This window comes from Barbus barbus (genome assembly GCF_936440315.1).
Source record: "Barbus barbus genome assembly, chromosome: 14".
Lineage (NCBI taxonomy): Eukaryota > Metazoa > Chordata > Actinopteri > Cypriniformes > Cyprinidae > Barbus > Barbus barbus.
In genome coordinates, this window is record NC_136742.1 from 8,519,702 (window position 1) to 8,539,583 (window position 19,882).

Below are 19,882 nucleotides of genomic sequence, written 5' to 3' on the forward strand. Positions count from 1 at the left end.
CATAAAAGAACCATTTTTGGATCCCCTAATGAACCTTTCAGTTCTTAAAATAATCTTCTACTTCTTTTCACAGTGCGAAGAACATTTTAAGAATCTTTTGCCACTATAAATATCATTTTGTGCAATGGAAATGTTACAGGGATGTTAAAGGTTCTTCCTGGAACCATAGATGCCAATAAAGAACCTTCATTTTTAAGAGTGTATAGTAAGTTTTTTTGTTTTTTACTTGGTGTAGGCCTAATTGTTAAATGCATGAGTTATGAGAAATATGAGATGTGTTAGGAAAATAAAAAAATAATGTGAATATCACTTGTAAACAGAATATTTTAATAAAACAAAATAATAATAAAAACCTGTAATATAGTCAAATTATGCAAAAATTAAAAAAATAAATAAATAAATAAATCTAACGTAATTGTGAATTTGATGTAAATAATGTGCTGGTTATGAAATTAGCCTTACCAAGATAAATGCATTACATTTGATTAAAAACAAAACGATTAAAACCTCATTTCCAGCACTGTAATTTCTGCCACATAATGTTATCAAGCACAATACATCATGTATGATGTGGTGAAAAAGTTAATGACTTTTAGAAAAATTACAAAAGTAAGAAGAGTGAGTAAGGGTGTGAATATATGAAAACTGTAAAAGTGTTTTATGTATTTTTTTTAACATGCACATGTATTTTTAAGTCCACAGAGCCAAAAGTGCAATCTGTATCTTTTTTATTCACTGATAGGCTTTTAAAAACAGGCGTGCATTCTGACTTTTTTTTTTTGCAAGAAATATATAAACTGCTAAAAAATACTACATGTTATGTTAGAGCACTAACAAAATAATTTTTTCAAGCAGCAAAGATGGCAGCATCCTGTTCTCATTATTTCAGGGCTGCCTGCACCAGCCTATCAACTGCCATTGAGATGAATGAGAATGCTGGAATTCTTATGAGAATAAAGTCTTAAGTCTTAAACTTAACATTTAAATATCTAGAGGGCAAATCTAAGAATACCCTGGACAAAATTATAACAAACACTCTATTGCGCAATTACAAATACAACAGCAGTGGTTAGACATTCATGTGAGATTTTTGGACTGCATAAAGGGATATACTGACTGCATATACAACATAAAAATATATTATTAAATACTTTACAAAATTAGCATACTATACAAACATAGCATATCAGTTTAATAATTTATTTAGATTGGCCTGTAAACTATTAAACTAACTTAATGTGTTATACCACATTGGATCACGTACTGCCTGCCTGCCTGGTGTTGAATTAATAGGACTGCTGGAAAGGCCCTTGGTCACTGCTGCACACTAAATCTGAATGAGAATGTAAATTCCTCTGACATAATCTCACTCTTGCATTATTCATGGGGCGGCAGAGAGACAGACCGAGCGAGAGAGAAAGCTGTAGCATGCAGTGGATGTGAGAACCGGAGTGCCTCCCCATCCCTTCCTCCGATTCTTTCATCAACAGATGAGTCCACCTGTTTCCCTCTCTCTCTCTCACACCATCTCTCCCTCTCACACTCTTTTTCTCACCCGCTCCCTCTCTCTGGTCTGCTGTCTGTCCTCACATCCTGTGGATCTTCGCGAAGCCGATGAGTGAGTTTCTCTTGGGGAGGAGGAAGGAGAGGGGGCGGTGTGTATGATGTTGTGTATCTGCATTCTGGCTGCAACTGTGCTTTCCATTCGCACTTAATCTGTCAAGATTTCTCCCCTCCTCGCACATGAAATCGGTGCAGAAGTATACCGGCACCGTTGGGTAGAGAGAGAGCAAGAGAAAAGAGAGAGACAGAAGGAGAGAGAGAGCGAGTGAGAGAGCAGCGGTGTGTGCCTCAGACTGCGCAGTGATGCCTTGGCAGCTTCGGGAACCAGGCGCACGTTCCTTTCACTAATCGTTTCTTCTTCCTTCTTCCAGGCTTCGGACGAAGAGATGCAGACTATAAGGTAAGCAGCTTCACCTTTCTGTCATTTTCTGTTCCTCTACCCCTCTCTTTCTCCCATCCCTGATGCCTAGACTGCAGCAGGAATTCACCCTCGCATCAGTGCCCGCGTTCTCCACCAGAAAACGGGGGTTTAGCTGCTTAGAAAGCTTCAGTCTGTTTTGGGAGCTCAATTGTTTTGGTCGGTAATGTGTTGTGGATCATATCCCAAGTGTTCTATAGTAGTTAAGTTTGCATTTTACGATGTGCATCCCGAGGAAACAGATTAATTGGAGAAGACCTGTAGAAATGTAGAAAGCCACATAATGGCCATTCCCAAACTGAATGGCACCTTTCCATTGGCTGGAGAAGATTCAAGCCATGCATGTGCTGTCAGCAGATCGCACTTCCCTAAGGCGACATCACAGATGGGGCTTGGGATATTATTTATGAGTATGCTAAGTGTTGACTGCCGCTGCTGTATATTATAGTATAGAAGTCATGTGGGGGGAAAAAGGTATGACTCAAGCTCGGTGGGGGAGGCTTGACGGATTTATTGGGGGTTCCCCCTCCTTCGCATGAATTATTAATAGATTACAGGGGAAACCGAAATGCTTCAAGTCATGCTGATGGATTTCAGCTTTGTGTTGGTAAGAGAAATGAAAAAGTGCAAAGTAAAGACTCTGCATCCATGATGAAAGCCTCTTGTCACAGTGGATCGCCACGATTGAGATGTCAGTTTGCAGAACAGCAGTCCAACATTAATTTCCTAAAACATTTCCTGCCTGCATATCTGAACTAATTAGAAAAATTTAATTAACTGCAATGGATACATTAAAATCCATACAAATATTGAAAAAGCAGAAACATTCATGTGGAATCATATTTGGGATGCAGTTCTTAATGTGGAATATAGTATTAGGTGGTGGTTCAAATTAACAGTGCACCAAAATATATAATATTAATATTCCCAGTGCTAGATTGAATAATTAACAAGTAATTTTAATTGAGTAATAAGGAAGTGATTGTTGGTTGACTTCTGTTATAATCGCTCCATAGGTGATGTTGCTGCATTGTGTGGAATAAGGTGCATATAAAGGGTGCGAAGGTCTGAATCATTATGTCAGCGATGATTCTGCAAAGGTGGTACATGAGGGCTGATGGACAGAATATGCAAAGATAAGGTGAAACACCAATTATCATCTCAATTTTTTGCAAACGGCCAGCATGGGCTTGACCCCTCAGTGCAGAAAATCTGATGTAACACACTGAAATCGCTCCTTCTTGGTCCTTTTCTCTTCTTCCACACAGTAAAAAAGCATGAGATAATTCAGGTATTATATTTCAATTGACAGGAAGTTACCATATGATCTTTTTGTATGTAAATGAGTGAAACTCATCAAAAACTTGCACATCAGTTTTCACCTCAAAATAAAAAAGCACGTAGCAAATACATTTATGTTATTAAATTGTATTTATATTTATTATATAACTATATATATAAGAATTAAATAATATTATACTGTATTAATATTTATATAATTTATTTCTTCATTTTTTGGTTATATCATTTATTTTCATGACAACTAAACACAGCACGTAACACATCCAAATGATTAGTTTGCTTATTTTCTAATTCTCATTATTCTCAGTGATGATTCTCATTAGATTCTCATCACAATGCAATTCATCCTGTCTGGACACGTTATTTCTTTATTAAAAATTAGCATAAGAAAGTACAACAAACACCAACATAGTATATAAATAATTTGTCTTTTAAATATGGCATTTTATGTTACATTCATGAGAACTGGGGGAATAGGCTTACTGAATTGCAAACTAATAATCTTAATGTAATGCTTTATTTAGTTTACACAAAACATGTATAATTTCTTTGATGGTAAAACATGATTCAGACTTATTGTGTTGAGATATGTCAAAAAAAAAAAAGGATGCATGCGTGGTTAGCCATTTCAAAACATGGTAATATTGTAGTTTTGCAATACAGTCTGCAATATATATATATGTTTAGAAATGCATGTTACAATGATGATTATGAGACTATTAGAGTAACAGAAATGTGCTCCATGTCATCTGTGGTGTAGCTATTCAGAAATTCTGTGTTTGTGTAAACACATTTCGACGAGGGTCTTTGAAAAGTAATGATTATTTTCCAGAATCTTGGTTGCTACGCTACTGAATGCTATTAATGTAGGACTAAAAAGTGACTTCTGATTATACAGCAGCACAGTTAGTCTTCAATATTGTCCAAAACTGTTGCATATGATCATTCTGTTGGTTTCGGTGTATGTTGCTTTGTTGAATGATATCCACAGTGACGTGGCTGAAAACAATACATGTTTTGCAGCCTTGGGCTCCGATGTTCTCAGTCTGTTCTGAAGAATTGTTTATTAAAACATGTTTTAAATCAATCGGTGGTGCTATTTTTAACACTTGTGAGCTCGTCTGCTTGCTGTTGTATGTGTATATATTCCCGCATGTTCAGAAATGTCTACGTACCATTCAGCCTGCCAACATTCAGACTTGCAGGTTTAATATTTTATATACTAGCAGATCCCTGCATCTCAGGGGTATTCTGTGTGTGTGTGTGTGTGTGTTCACTTCATTTGTTGTAAAAATAGTAATACTGGAAAACATATTTTGAATAAATATTCAAACTGAAAATTATTATTTTACTATTTAATTAGTTAATTGTTTCAATAATTAATACTTAATATAAATGCAAGTCACTTATATATTATATTTTAATTTTGATGTATAATATGACCCAGGCATGTACTTTGTGAGATGCTGATATGGCTTATTATCATTATTGGTTTCGAAAGTACCAAACGGTAGCTGCTGAAAACCTTAACTCGACTTCATCTCATTCGGCGTCATGACAAGATGTCGTCCCAGCAAAGTTTCCTATCCTAGTTTTCAAGCAATTTTCCACAAAAATTAATCTAAATCCCACAGCAAAAATGACTCCCAGTTGATTTGCTGGGCACCATGACACATTTTATCATGGCCCTCGGCACGACGTGTTGCTGCTGCTTCTTGGAATCTCATTCCACCCATCAGATTTCCGTTTCTCATCTACAATTCTGCCCGGATAGACTGTCCTGATTCTTCTCTTCTTCGTTTATCTGTCATCTGCAGGCTGCATAATCCACTTAAGCCATAATTATTCCCTGCTGTTTGCAAGTGGGTGGCTGGTGGAAGGAGGGATGATGTGAGATTGAAAGTGAGAGTGAGAGATAGAGGGCGAAAGAGACAGAGAGAGTAACAACAAATCAAGTCAATGCAGATAAATGACTGCATTGTTCCATTGTGTCTTGTGTGAATTTCATGGCTTCTCTTTTTAAAGTCAGAATGAAATGGCATTCTCAAATCGTCGTACTTCCATAATGTGATGTATTTCAGATTAAAACAAAATAGTCAATGAGGGAAAAAAATAAAATAAATGTAGGGCAGGACTTGATTGTATCCATTGGGAATTGAGCGCATTGTAAAAAGTGGGCGTTTCATGGCAGAAAGGAGACAGACCTGAATGCGAGTTTGCAAGTGATTGTGGAGGAGTGTTTCCGACTTGACTTTTGAGGAAGCTTTTTGGCCAGGAATGTGGAGACTGCAGGTCTGGGTTGTATTGGCTATAACAGTATCATGAAGTAATGTGGAAATAACTATTTATCTAGGCTGCTCCTGCTGACTATTGGTTAATGTTAATAGAGTGCTGCAGTCATGGCGTTAAAACCCAGAAGACTCGCCATGCATTCCCTCGAGATATTCTCATGGGATTTATAATGGGCTTTTTCAATTCACAAGTAAAATAAGGTCTGTGGTAAACATAACCTGATGGTACATGGACGTTTTTATGTAGTTACTTATAAAAGCATACAATTTTTAAAATAAACATTCTTTAGTTTGGGGGCCAAGTATTAACTATGACTTTTGCCTCAGTGAACTGAGTTGAGAAAAATATTGAGAAAAAAAATGAATTGAGAAAATACTATAAATAGGAACAGACTGTGACTAAAATAATTATAGTCATTTCAAATCTAGCTGGCATTGGTGACACTTGGGAGGATTGTGAATGTATTTATATGTGGTAGCGCAGAGCACGATCCAATTCTTGAACAAATGCCCTCATTCTGCACCAGTTGTTTTTAATGAATCAAAAACTCAAGAAACAGACTCAAACTTACTCATGAGTTGGAAGTAAGAATTAGATCTGCTCAGTAAGTGAACTATTACTGTCTACTTCACTGAACCGTGAGTAATTTTCTGGTTGCGTTATATTTGAAGTGAAGTACGAACTGTACAGTGCCGATTTTCAGTAAAAAATTGTCGCAGTGTTGCCAATGTCTATGGTATTTGGGCGAATTGTTATCCTGTTGCCACGGGTTGTTTTTTAGTCCACATGTTTGGATGATCCCTCATCTCCCTATTTGACTATATTTCGATCCGAAACGTGATTGGGCTCATTTCTATTAACAATTGGACTGTATTTGTTACGCAGACCAGGCAACCCTCGTCCAATTTGATTCCATGTTGGTTAGTTGATCCACAGAATTTGTGAGGTGTGTGTCGGTCCACGAGTGAATGTGTGGTGCATCATGATGCATGTCAGCACAGCTATGTGTGCGCATACAATGAGGGGGTTTTCTGGGAGATAATCTCTCTGCGTTGAGAGGCGCAGAATACAAAGTGGAGGTGAGATGAGAGGCCGTTTCACACCTCTTGTTTTTCTGTCGCTCATTCCTTTCTTCCATCTCACTCCTGCCCCTCTAATCTTCCAGCTCCACTTGTCTTTCATTCCCTCCCTCGTGCCTCTAAAATGTCAGTTGCTCTTTCCGAAAGATCAAATGCAGCCAATGCAGCGGCTGCAGCCCCTCGTGATATAAGACGCATTGAATTCCGTGGCCTGCTGTGGGAGTATACTTGCCCCTCGTGATGTGGTAAATGTTGGTGGGTGAGGATTTAGGGAGATGAGTTATATTGACACCCTGCGGTGATTCAGACGGGAGAGAGAAAAAATGAGTGTGCGATGAGTCAGAGGAGGGGGAAACCAAATAGAAATGCATAATCAGTTGTCACACAAATCTCTCCTTCCACACCTGATGGACTGGACGGAAATAAGCGACAGGAAGACTGATATCTTTCAGTGCAAGTATGTGTGCAAAAATGAAAACAGACAAGTAAAAAAATGCACAAGGCACTTTCCACGAATAGGGTTTAATAAATGCTATTATTATATTTTTTTAAGTGTGTGTGGTCCTGGTAAACCCTACGTTTTGGGGACAAAATGTCCAGACAAAGATGGCAATATCTGAAATCGTTATCCTCGTGGGAACACTATAAATAAAGATGATAAAATATATATTTTAGTTCAGCTATCCATCAAGGCAACTTATTTAATTTTTATTCAGTTTAAATGGAAGTACTAATATAACTAAAACTAAATCTTACATGGGTCATCGGATGCCCATTTTCCACAAGCTGATATGATTCTTTAGGGTCTTAATGAAAAGTCTATAACATACTTTGGATAAAATTTCTCAATGGTAGTGTAAAAACACCCTTTTTACCCTGTCAAAAACAGCTCTTTTCACAGCAAGCCGTTTCAGTGCATTTCCCTTTAAATGCTAATGAGCTCTGCTGATCCTGCCCCTTTCTTCCATGGGGTGACACGCAGACTGTAAACTTCAGCCGTGAAACTTGCTAACTAGCACATTATTAGGAAAGGCGATTTGCAAAAAATTAAAAACCCTTATACTCACTTCTTCTGTAGATGAAGCTGGATCACAAATGATTCGAGCGAGCATAAACGCATTTAGGCAGATCGAGGATCGGCGCATTCCCTTCAAAAACGAAAGTAATGTTAATCCTCTGCATCTTCAGCGGCTCAGATGTCAGAAGTAAATGATGACTGCTATATTCATTATTACATCCAACAACAAAACACCTCAATTGCTTAATCTGAGACATCTTGTCTTCCCTGCACCGGAGTCGACACACTGGCGGACAGTTCTCAGCTCACTCAGGGCGGGTCTAAGGTAAGACGGTCTTGTCAATCAACTATCGTGGTCTGTGCAGAACTACGTCATTCTGCCAGGAATCTCAGAACAGCCTGATTTGAGACTGAGATTTGAAAAATAAAAAAACACTGGGTGGATTTTTTATCATTATAGGGTGGATGTGTAAAGTGAATTTTGCATCCGATGACACCTTTAATAAACACTATATAAACATTTAAACTATTAAACATAAAATACTAAAATTACATTGACTAATAGATTCTGTATGTGAGATTAAAACACTTTAAAAGTCGCACATCACATGATATTCTTGTATATTTAAAAACGAATGTTAATCAAGATGAACAAATATGTGAAAAAGGCATGAAATAATTAATGATACCTAATTTAGAATGTAGTACGTTATGTATACTGTAACCTTGTGGTAAAGTGTTTGGGATTGCAAAATGATTTTTTCAATCTTAGAATAGTGATGCCACCCTTAAAAGTTTTAATCACACAAAATGATACAAATGATTAAAATAATCAACAAAATTTACAACAATGCATTGACCTTTACATGTTCTCTTGATATGTAATTTATTTTAGTAAAAATTATATTTATTCACTCATTTTAATTGGCCAAAAATGTAATATTTTGTCGTCTCTCGCATTTTGTATTTCCCCTATTAGAGCAAAATTATTTTAATTAATACCAAAATTAATTGAATTAATACCATTTAGACCCATACATGGTGGAAGTGAAAAAAAATTTCACATCTTTGAAATACAGTATAATACAGCAAAATTATGCAATTTTATTACAGTTTAAAATAAGTTTATATTTTCATATATTTTAAAAGGTAATTTATTTCTTTGATGCAAAACTGATTTTTCAGCATCACTACTCCAGTCTTCATTATGACACGATCCTTCGGAAATCATTCTAATATGCTCAGTGTTTTCAACATAATAAGTAATGTTGAGTACCAAATCAGCATATTAGAATGATTTCTGAACGATAAATAAATACAGCTTTGCTCAGCAGAAGAGACTTCTTTCAAGAAAATAAATATAGCATGTTCTAAATCTTGGTAATAAATTTTGTAAAAATTGCAAACCTTATCTAAAATAAAAATTCAATAGCTAGTATAAGATTTAGTGTGGCTGACAATCCTTTTCTGAAGTTTAAGCACCTCCTTTCAAACTTTTGAAGAGTTTTGGGCCTTGTTTCGAACCCTATTAGTGGAAAAGTTGCCGTAAATGTGTGGAATAAATATTCCCCAAACTGCAATACTCTATAGATTAACTAGGCGCATCTACGCACACGTAAGGTTCTGCATGTGAATGTTTCTGATGAAGTCGCAAGCTGTCTCAATGCGTTCATCTCGCAGCTCACGATCACACCTGTGCGAGGGACCTCCAGTCATACGAAACATCATCACAGAAGCATCAGCCCAAAGAGGTTAATTACGCCTGTCGCCGCAGACTCATTCTTGCCGTGACGTTTCATGCATGAAGCTTTGAGATGAATCGCAAGTTTGATGACACTTTCTTAATTGCTGTCGCTATTATTTTGTAATATGATTGCAACTGCCACCCGCCACTCTCTTTGCTCTGTTGGCAGGATCTCCAGCGGTCTGTCAGGCCTGCATGGGAAGCGTAACCTCAGACTCAAGCAGGAATAAGTGGAATCCCTGTTAGGGAGTGGAGAATTTATACACAGACCTTCATGAGAGGTGGCCTACTGCGAAAAACCATGAAAAAGATATATATTGGGAAAACAGCCCTTAAAACCTCTCGCAATGGTTGTAAACATCAGAAAAAGAGGTAAGATGCTATCTCAACCCTGTCGTCCGCCCACCACAGTCATCCCATCAACCATGCGCATCTCCGTCGAGTGCTGAACTGTGAAAGATTGACCATCATGAGTGCTGTTGCTACAAGTGTTGACCAATGAATGTGCTATTGTACACACATACAGGACCATAATCATCTGCTCTCCAATCCACTTGTGACTATGGATGTAATATTGTTTTTCTAAACAGGGCTGTTTAAAGAAATTACTAAACCAATATACAAACTAACACTTGGAACAAATCTCGCAGTGTCATATACAGACTATGACCAGTGTGAAAAATTAAAAAATTACCATGGTGTTCATTGACATTTTATGGAGTACCATAAATACCATGATATTTGAATTAGTTTGATTTATTCAGTTTCATAATATCACTATGGTGTCACCATACTACATTTTATTAGGGGAATCCAGCTTTCATTTTAGGTCAGGCTTAAGTCTTTGGCTTAAAGCCTGTCTGTATTGAGGCATCAGCAGTGATAACAGTGTGTGATTGTGTGTGTGATTGTGTGTTCTGCTGTGTCCTGCTGAGAATACGTGTGTGCTGGCTTGTGTGTGTGCTTGCTTTCACATACACGTGTGTATCGATTGCCAGTACATTTATCGTTCAGACGTGTTACATCCTCACTGTTTTAGACACGTGTTGTCTGGCCGTCTAATCAAGCAAGGTTTGTGGCATGCTGAAAGCCGTCGGCTCTATCAACAGCCAGAAAGTCATTACCGTTCACCACACATCTGTCCATCAATACAAAACCATTAGGGCCGTCAGTGGTTCTCTTACGTATCGTAAAAAGCTGTGTTTGGCTGCATCCATCTCTCCCACCCCATCCCCACTTGTATGTTTGATCTATAAATACACTGTATGTACATGGCATTGGTCATGCGACTAAGGATCAATGTGGGAAATGGGAAAAATGAGTGTTGGGCGTTAAAAAGGTCAGTAAGCCTGATTTACCAAGGCACTCTTGATGTGAGTGTGTTTGGGTTGCACTAAATGTGATCAGTGGGTTGTTATCGATCATGTCAGCAACAATGAAGCGTAATACATTCATAAATCTGGCCCAAACTGAGGTGTAATTCATACAAAATAGCTGTTTTGATTTTGCATTCCCTTTATTGATCCTGAATGTCTGCCTGATCCATGCAGAACGGATTCTGGGACTATTTTGTCAGTTTTTGTCATATGAAGCAAATGTAATCACATGCGCATCTGTATGCAGCTCTCTGCAGGAACAGAAGGAAGACCTGCGCAAACGTCTCACCTACACCACTCATAAGCTGGAGCTTTTAGAGCGTGAGTTTGACTCCACGAGGCAGTACCTGGAGACCGAGCTGCGCCGAGCCCAGGAGGAACTCGACAAGTTCACTGACAAATTACGCCGGTAAGAAAAGCGTACAAAATAGCATCTGTCCTTAATATAGTGGGGCTTTCTTTTCACATATTATAACTAACTGAACAATTTATCAGAAAGGATGATCAATTTGGCTCTCAATTTGCCTACTTATACTGTGCTCTTTAAGTATGCACCTGCTGTTGTTGCAAAATAAATTAGGGAAGCACGATATTGGATTTTTGCCGGTATGCTGATATTTTTCAACTCAATTTGGCCAATAGCCGATGCTGATACCAATATATTTCCTTTTGTTTGAAAACTGTTGTTTTTTCAGACAAATGCAGTGGTAACTTTAACATTTTATTGGAAGATTTAACATTTGTAGATGGTCTAAAGCAGGGGTAGGCAACGTCGGTCCTGAAGTGCTGATGTCCTGCAGAGTTTAGCTCCAACCCTGAAAAAAACCTCACCTGCCTGTAGCCCTAGTCGTTCTGAAGACTTGATTAGCTTGTTCAGGTGTGTTTGATTAGGGTTGGAGCTAAACTCTACAGGACAGTAGCACTCCAGGACCGACGTTGCCTACCCCTGGTCTAAAGCGAAATTGTAAAAATTCTGAAAATCTTTTAGATTTCCTTTTATTTAAGTGTCATAATTTGTTTTGGGGAAAAAACTAAACAAAAACATATTACACATTATGAGTAAATCTGTATATAAACCCTTACCAAAAAGAAGTATACTTCAAGTGTATTTTATTAAGTATACTTAAGTAAAGTTCAAGTATATTTTGAAGTATGCTTTATGTAGTAAGTATACAAACATCACTGTACTAGTAGTATACTTGTAAGTGTATTTATTTATTTAGTCATTTAGCAGACGCTTTTATCCAAAGCGACTTACAAATGAGGACATTAGATGCAATCAAAACCAACAAAAGAGCAACAACATGCAAGTGCTATTACAAGTCTTGGTTAGCCTAACGCAGTTTTTTTTTAAGAAAACGAGTAGATAGAATATAGAAAAAAAGAAACCTAGTGTTTTTTGTTGTTGTTGTTGTTGTTTAAATAAGAAACCAGTAGATAGAATAGAAAAAATAAAGCTAATGTTAGTTTTACGAGAAAAGTTAGCAGTTAGAGAATAAATATGCAATTGATAGAAGGTTAATGTGTTTTTTTTTATAAAAAGAAGACAGATAAAATAAAATTAGAATAGTCAGTGCTAGAGTTAGAGGGTCAAATAAAGATGGAAGAGATGAGTTTTTAGCTGTTTCTTGAAGATGGGTAAAGATTCAGCTGCTCGGATTGAGTTTGGCAGGTCATTCCAACAGATGGGAACAGTTAATGAAAAAATCAGTGAAAGTGATTTTGTGTCTCTTTGGGATGGCACAATAATGCGTTGTTCACTTGCAGAACGCAAGCTTCTAGAGGGCACATAAGTCTGAATTAATGAATTTATGTAAAGGGGTGCAGAGCCAGTGGTGGTTCTGTAGGCAAACATTAATGCCTCGAATTTAATGCGAGCAGCTATTGGTAGCCAGTGCAAATTGATGAACAGAGGTGTGACGTGTGTTCTTTTCGGCTCATTAGAGATTAATCTTGCAGCGGCATTTTGGATTAATTGTAGAGGTTTGATGGAATTGGCTGGAAGACCTGCCAAGAGAGCATTGCAGTAGTCAAGTCTGGACAGAACAAGAGCCTGAATAAGGAATTGTGTTGCATGTTCCGAAAGAAAAGGCCTGATCTTCTTAATATTTTATAATGCAAATCTGCAGGGCCAGGCAGTTTTAGCAATGTGGTCTGAGAAATTCAGCTATCATATATCATCAATCACAACTCCAAGGTTTCTGGCTGTTTTTGCAGGAGTTATGGTTGATGAGCCTAACTGGAAGGTGAAATTGTGATGAAGTGATGGGTTAGTTGAAACTACAAGCAGTTCTGTCTTAGATAGGTTGTGTTGAAGGTGATGGTCCTTCATCCAGCAAGAAATGTTTGTTAGACATGCTGAGATGCGAGCAGCTATTGTCGGATCATCAGGATGGAATGAGAGGTAGAGTTGAGTGTCATCAGCATAGCAGTGATATGAAAAGCCATGTTTCTGAATGACAGAACCTAGTGATGCCATATAGACAGAAAAGATAAGTGGTCCAAGAACTGAGCCCTGAGGCACCCCAGTAGCTAGATGTTGCGACTTGGATACCTCACCTCTCCAAGATACTTTGAAGAACCTATCTGAGAGGTAAGACTCAAACCACTGGAGTGCGGTTCCTGAGATGCCCTTTACCAATAGGGTTGACAAGAGGATCTGGTGGTTGACCGTATCAAAAGCAGCAGTCAGATCCAGCAAGATAAGTAATGAAGACTTGGAAGCCGCTCTTGCAAGTCTTAGGGCTTCAACAACAGAGAGCAAGGCAGTTTTGGTCGAATGTCTACTTCTGAAGCCAGATTGGTTACTGTCCAGGAGGTTGTTCTGTGTGAGAAAGACAGGGACTTGGTTGAACACAACTCATTCAAGTGTTTTTCCAATGAAAGGTAGAAGGGAAACCAGAGGTGTACCTACTATGAAATTACAGATCTTTCCATTCTTTGTAAGTGGGAAAACTTGAAAAATCGGCAGTGTATCAAATACTTATTTAATACACTGTTACATTAATTCTATTTGGGAAGAAAATAGCAACCATTTAGCAGTGAATAGTTAGAAATGGTGAATTATAGAGAATATCACAGACTTCACCATATACTTTTAAAAATTTCTGTGGCAGCTGCCCTCATGTTCCTTGTCTTCCACTTAAAAAGGTGCCTTTGCCCTAATATTTAAACATACTACATTTTAGGATACGCTGTTTCTAACCTTGCTTACTACTGTGGATGGATAGTAAGTGAATTGGGACACAGAGAGATCATTTCACTTCACTTGGCCAATGCCAAGTGTGTAGGAGTCAGTTATACAGTTATAGCTTGGCTATGTGTTGGGCTCGTCGGTCCATTGTAAAACGAATGTTATGAATTGATGCCGCAACAGATACCATAATATAATGCCGAAGATGAACAGGTGGAGAGGGTTTTGGCAACCGACTTGTGATTATCTAACAGATGTGCCTAAGCAAATAAGGAAGGCGTTTAAGACCTTCCAGTGCGTGCTGGATTTGAAAAAAAGACATTGTGTTCATGTGTTTCCCACAGAATACAGAGCAGTTACTCAGCACTGCAGAGGATCAACCAGGACTTAGAGGATAAGATCCACCGAAATGTGAGTGCACACATCGACCACACATTAAAAAAGCACAAATTATACAAGAGGTGTCTGGGTGAACGCACACGCACTGCTTTTTGTTTTAATGTGCAAATGTTTTTGTTCGCATGTGTGTTTACGAGTACTCCTCTCCCTCTTTAAGTGTTTTCCTGTTTAAATGGGTTTTTGTATGAAAGTGTTTACATCGCTGTCCACACTTCTGTCCGTGTGTGTACGTGTTTTCTGGTGTGGCAGATTAGGGAATGTGTTAAACATGTACAATAGTGCTGAATGCACTCAGAGTCTATTTGAATATCAATACACTGCCACTGGTGCGCCTGACGTTAATTATAGTCCATTACAACAACCTGTCCACCTTCACACGACAGTGTGATAGTGAGTCTATTATACTTGCAAAATCTGCATCACAGCCTGTTTGTTAATTTGAAGTCCGAAACAATTACATTATAATTAGCCTGCCTGCTGCAGTACATTGCATGACCATTACATGTCTGTATTAGGATGGGTTTACTCTGAGTTTGTTATAGTAAACACATTTTTTTAAGCAACAGATTGCGCCCATAAAGACGTCAGTGAGTGTATGGGTTCAGGTATGAGAAGAAAATCATCTGATATCAGCCTTCTATTGATGTTCCTTTCTGTATGTCAATTAATTCCCATCTGCTGCAGGAGTATCCTGGAATGACTTACATGTGCACTGACTTCTACCTGTGTGAAATTGTCTATATTCATACTGGTGGTCTATTAGGGTCGATATCATTGCAAATGCATAGGTTTATTTCTGAAAATTTGCTCCTTGTATCCAGTCACAGCACCATGATGATGAGAAACGGGCTCTTAGCAGAGAAATCATCGTCCTTAACAATCATCTCATGGAAGCTAAGATGACCATTGAGAAACTGAGAGAGGACAATGTAAGAGAAATAATGACAATTATATATTTTACACACTGAAGCTTAATGGATGTCTTTTAGTGGGCAGCGTATTTGCTTTTCGTTACCTAATGTTCATTTTCTACCACTCTCAATAGGACTTGTACAGAAAGGACTGTAACCTGGCTGCACAGCTCTTGCAGTGTAATAAGTCACATTACAGAGCCCAGTTATCTGAGGTAAGTTGGCTCAAAAACCTTGCTAAATAGATGTTGCCGTTATTGTTCTGTTTATGGGTGCTACAGTATGCAGTAATTTGTGACATGAAAAACTTGTTAGTTCCTTCATTATTTCCTTTCTCCAGGCAAAATATTTTTAATTAACCATGATTTAATAAGAATGTTTCTTTCTTGTTAACTGGTAGCCATTTAAACACTTGTCCATTCTGTTAGGTTCTAACTTGTTAATTTTCTTGCCATTGTGTAGATTTATTATAATTAATCAATGTATTTACAATTGAATAATTGTAATTAATTGCATGCCTGAGCTTGAACAGATCATATTTCAAAAAGATATAAATGCATCTTTAAATTAAAACAAAAGCAGTGATAAAAAAAAATTACCTCTCTGTTACAATGGACCATCTCAGCTTTCTTTCATTATGACAGATAAAAATAAGATACGTTTCCTTATTTTAGAAATATTCCCATAACAAGGGATGCTAATTGGCAAAAAATTAATAATATAACATAAAATAAAATAATAGATAACCATTATTGCTTCTATGGTACTGTACCATGTATGAGCTGAGTTTACTTATATTGAGGTTCTGTCCCAATTAAGACTGGATGACTCTTCTGGCCAGGTGAAAGTGGGAGGATGTTTAAGTAATAATAGTGTGTGCCAATAAACCTGGCAGTTTATTCTTCAAATCTGCTCCAAGCCTTATGCCAGTCCCATGATGTCTGGAGCAGAGACTTATATTGGAATGCTGCCTGCTGTAAAAACCTGTTCATATTTGGCAGATATATTTGAATGGAAACATCAATGTGTCTGTTACACAATGTGTTCAGGGAATTAAGCCTTGCGTATTGTTTTATATGAAAATGCCAAAAATTTGGCACAAAGCATTCATTAAAATAGCTGGACATAGCTGGACAAGGTGTCTCATGTGGCTATGAGGAAAAATTGAGTTTCTGAATAGCCGTAGAGAAATGTCTTTAAAAGCAGCTCAAAAAGTCTTAGAAGCAACAACACTCAGAAGGTCAACAGATGTTGTATGAATTAGATATCAAATTGGATTTGTTGAACAGAGACCAACCCTACTGATTTTGAAGGAATACATTTTTTGCTTTGTCTTGGCTCCTCTTATCATGTTTCTATAATTAGCCATGTTCTGTTAGCTAATTAGCTGCAATTTACTTTCTTCTTGTTGCTATGGTGAAGGAACTGAGAGGTAAAAAGAGTTGTGATATTGGATTGATGCCTAGTACTCTGTGTGTAGTGTCAGTGGCAATGAAATCTGTGGTTCTTCCCTCTGGCCAATTTTTGCTAAATGAAATACTAAAAACCATGTACTTACATAGACCATTAGTACAGACTTGTCTGAAGACTTAATACTGGCCTTTAACAACATCTATGGCTGTAAGCTTTGCAGATGTACTTCTGTGTTCACTGGGTGCTTCGATTCCATTCACTAGTTTATTGTATGTTTCTTAATGCCTCTTACGGATATTGACCTCACCTAAGCTATTATTCCCTCTTATCCCTCCCAGATAGGATTCCATTAGAGCCTACCTTTTTCCTCTTAGTGTGCAAGTCTCTCTACTCCTATTGTTCATTGGGTCCATCTAATGGAAATCTGTGTTTTACTCTCTCTCAGTTGCCTGCAGAGTTTCAAGAGCGTGTAAGCTTGCACATGGAGGGTTCTTCCCTCTGCCACTCCCCATATGCCGACACAGTGCCTGCCTCTGTCATTGCTAAGGTCCTAGAGAAACCAGACGAGGTCTGCAGCAGTCAAGCCTCTCGCTCAGCCAGCCCACAACCCCAGGAACGCCAGGGCTTCCTCGTGGGCACAAGCCTTGTGGGTAGCACTGAACGCCTTGGCCTCCGAACTACTTACAAATCAGACCTGTACAGCAGTGACACAGCACTTTATTGCCCTGATGAACGGAGACGAGAGCGCAGACCCAGCATGGACCTCCATGGACAGCGGACAGTGTATGAACCCCAGATCTCCACTGATAGCAACCCAGAAGAGGGATCCATGTCCCTGCAGCCGGGCTTCTCGCAGGACCACTTCCGAAAGTTTACAACCTCTCTGGGAGGAGGCTCTAGCTCTTACTCCAGCTTTAGTGGAGGAGGGTCAGAGGACAAGGGTCAGGATCCTCCGAGCAGTGCTGCATCTTCTCCACACCACCATGCCCTTTACATGGACTGGAGGGATGGGGGTGAATATGAGCACAAGAGCGACTCTTCCTGGGAGAGGGAGAGTCCAAGCACCTTTTCCAAAAGCCACACTTTTCAACCGCCTGAGTCCAGCCACCATCAGAATGGTAGCTCACCCATCTACAGCAGAACAATGTCCTCCTGTTACAGTGAACCTTACGAGCCCCTGCCACCTTCCACCTCACCCAGCATCACCTATGGTGACAGTCGGCGTGGAAGTGCTTTTGCTCCTGAGGAAGAAGAGCTGATTGGTCGGTGGCGGCAACTGAGTGTGGAAGATCTGAGTGCCCACTCATACCGCAGTCCTGGACGGGCCTCACCTTACAGCTTCTCTGAGCAGCACTTCTCTGTCCGGCCTGCAAAAATTCGCCTTGGTCCTCTCTACAGTAGCTTCCAGGAGGGTACTGATGTATACCACCATCATGCTGGGGTACTAGATCCCTTATCTAGCCCCAGCCCTGATTGCAGCCCAGGCCTACGGCAGCAGCAAAGCCAACCTCACCTGTACCGCTCCAAGGAGGATAGCCAAGAGTCAGAGCACAGCCTCTACAGCCCTAAGGATGGTGGGGTGGCAGCAGGGGGCCAGGCAACAGAGTACGTTGACGTAAGTCCCAACAGTTCAAATGAGTCACTGGACCATGGATCTCTGGAGATGGCTGCCGAGCTGCAGCATTACCAACCCGAGAGGCACAGCGTGTCCCCTCAGGGAACAACCCCACCACCTCCTCCACAACAACCGTACCAAAAATTTGGCACACTAGGACTGTCACGTAAGGACAGTCTCACCAAGGCACAGCTCTATGGTACTCTACTAAACTAAGAGCAGAGTTTCCTGGTTACTCTCTTTTACAGCTCTGTGGTACTCTACTAAACTAAGAGCAGGGTTTCCTGGTTACTCTCTTTTACAGCTCTGTGGTACTCTACTAAACTAAGAGCAGGGTTTCCGGGTTACTCTCTTTTGTCAGTAGGTTTTGAATGTTAAGCTACAGTTTGAGCGAAACACATAATGGGATTTTCTGTTGAATATTTTCAGTCCATCAGCTCTCTTATCATTTTTCTCTCTAATTCTGTATCTGTTACAGTGTTTTCTAAACATAGAACATGAATTGCTCATGTTTCTACAGTTGATGTGAAGCTCTAACATTCAGCACTATTTGTATAGCCTATTTTGAAAGTTTATTAATGGTTCTGTGTGGTTTGTGAGAAAGTATTTTAAGTGCATTAGGTGCATTATGAATTTTTGGAAACTTGTCTGAAGAGAGCGAGAGAGAGAGATAAACTTTGTTTTACCAAAAGCCTTCTGGGCTCATAAGGGTTTGTGAATGGACAACACATGCTATGTAAAAAAATGCAAATTTTGACAAGAAATTTGATCTTTCATTATATAATTTATGAATAGCTGTATTTATTGTTAAGTATGCTATATCTATAATTGTTTAATAAATGTAACACTATGGAGAGATTCAAAAATCTATATAATTGTAAATTATTTATATTGCTATAAATAAGGCAATCAGCACAATTACACACGCTGCAAACAATTAAACATGCCTCAAATGAAGTTAAGTCATGATGACAATTTGAGATTTTACAGCGACCCATTGACAGATTGTTCCACAGGTTTGTGGGCGAGACCTTGTGAAAATATTTTTGAGAATAAACTCATATTCATATTACCCTAAGTCAGCCCTTCAAGATCAAGTCTCAACCAAAGTGATACTTCAAATCTATTTCTATTTCAAATAGATTTGATACTACTCAAATCTATTACACCATCAAACAAGTACATCTTGAAAGCACTGGGCATTTTTTTAAGCTCCTGATGTGTTTTGTTGGGCGATGGAATTTCTGAGGTGATTGTTCTTTCCGATGTTTTCTCTTTTGTTCCTCAGTGCTGTAAACCCCTCCCTCAGGCCCTCTCTACCTCACGATTCAATCCCTCTCTTCTTTCTTAATCAGCTGGGATCCTGTGTCAGTTGACACGATGCATGACTCTGTTTCTTCTGTTTTGCTTTCTATATCTAATAAAGCACAATAGTTGCACCATGTCTGTCTCTTCAACTCCCTTTTGTTTCCTTTAAACAAACAAATTAATGTTTCCTTGTTGTATGTGAATGGCAGCATACAAAGGAAGGACCTTGGTCCTCCTCCACAAATGACTGA

The 19,882-nt window shown here is 38.7% G+C and overlaps 1 protein-coding gene across 1 annotated transcript; it reads left to right on the forward strand.

The window, feature by feature from the left end:
- Positions 1-1,840: 1,840 nt before the first annotated feature.
- On the forward strand, positions 1,841-19,767 carry LOC306879819 (brain-enriched guanylate kinase-associated protein). The gene is made up of 7 exons (XM_079433020.1): positions 1,841-1,963; positions 11,040-11,201; positions 14,330-14,396; positions 15,206-15,313; positions 15,430-15,510; positions 17,154-18,546; positions 18,602-19,767. Exons 1-6 carry the CDS (start codon positions 1,950-1,952, stop codon positions 18,537-18,539), a joined length of 1,818 nt encoding a protein of 605 aa, XP_079289146.1. The 5' UTR covers positions 1,841-1,949; the 3' UTR covers positions 18,540-18,546; positions 18,602-19,767.
- Positions 19,768-19,882: the final 115 nt, after the last annotated feature.

Excerpts from the sequence above, each read along its gene's own strand:
- LOC306879819 (XM_079433020.1), top strand. Across the intron at positions 15,314-15,429 it reads AGAAACTGAGAGAGGACAAT|GACTTGTACAGAAAGGACTG; the intron begins GTAAGAGAAATA and ends CACTCTCAATAG. Across the intron at positions 15,511-17,153 it reads ACAGAGCCCAGTTATCTGAG|TTGCCTGCAGAGTTTCAAGA; the intron begins GTAAGTTGGCTC and ends ACTCTCTCTCAG.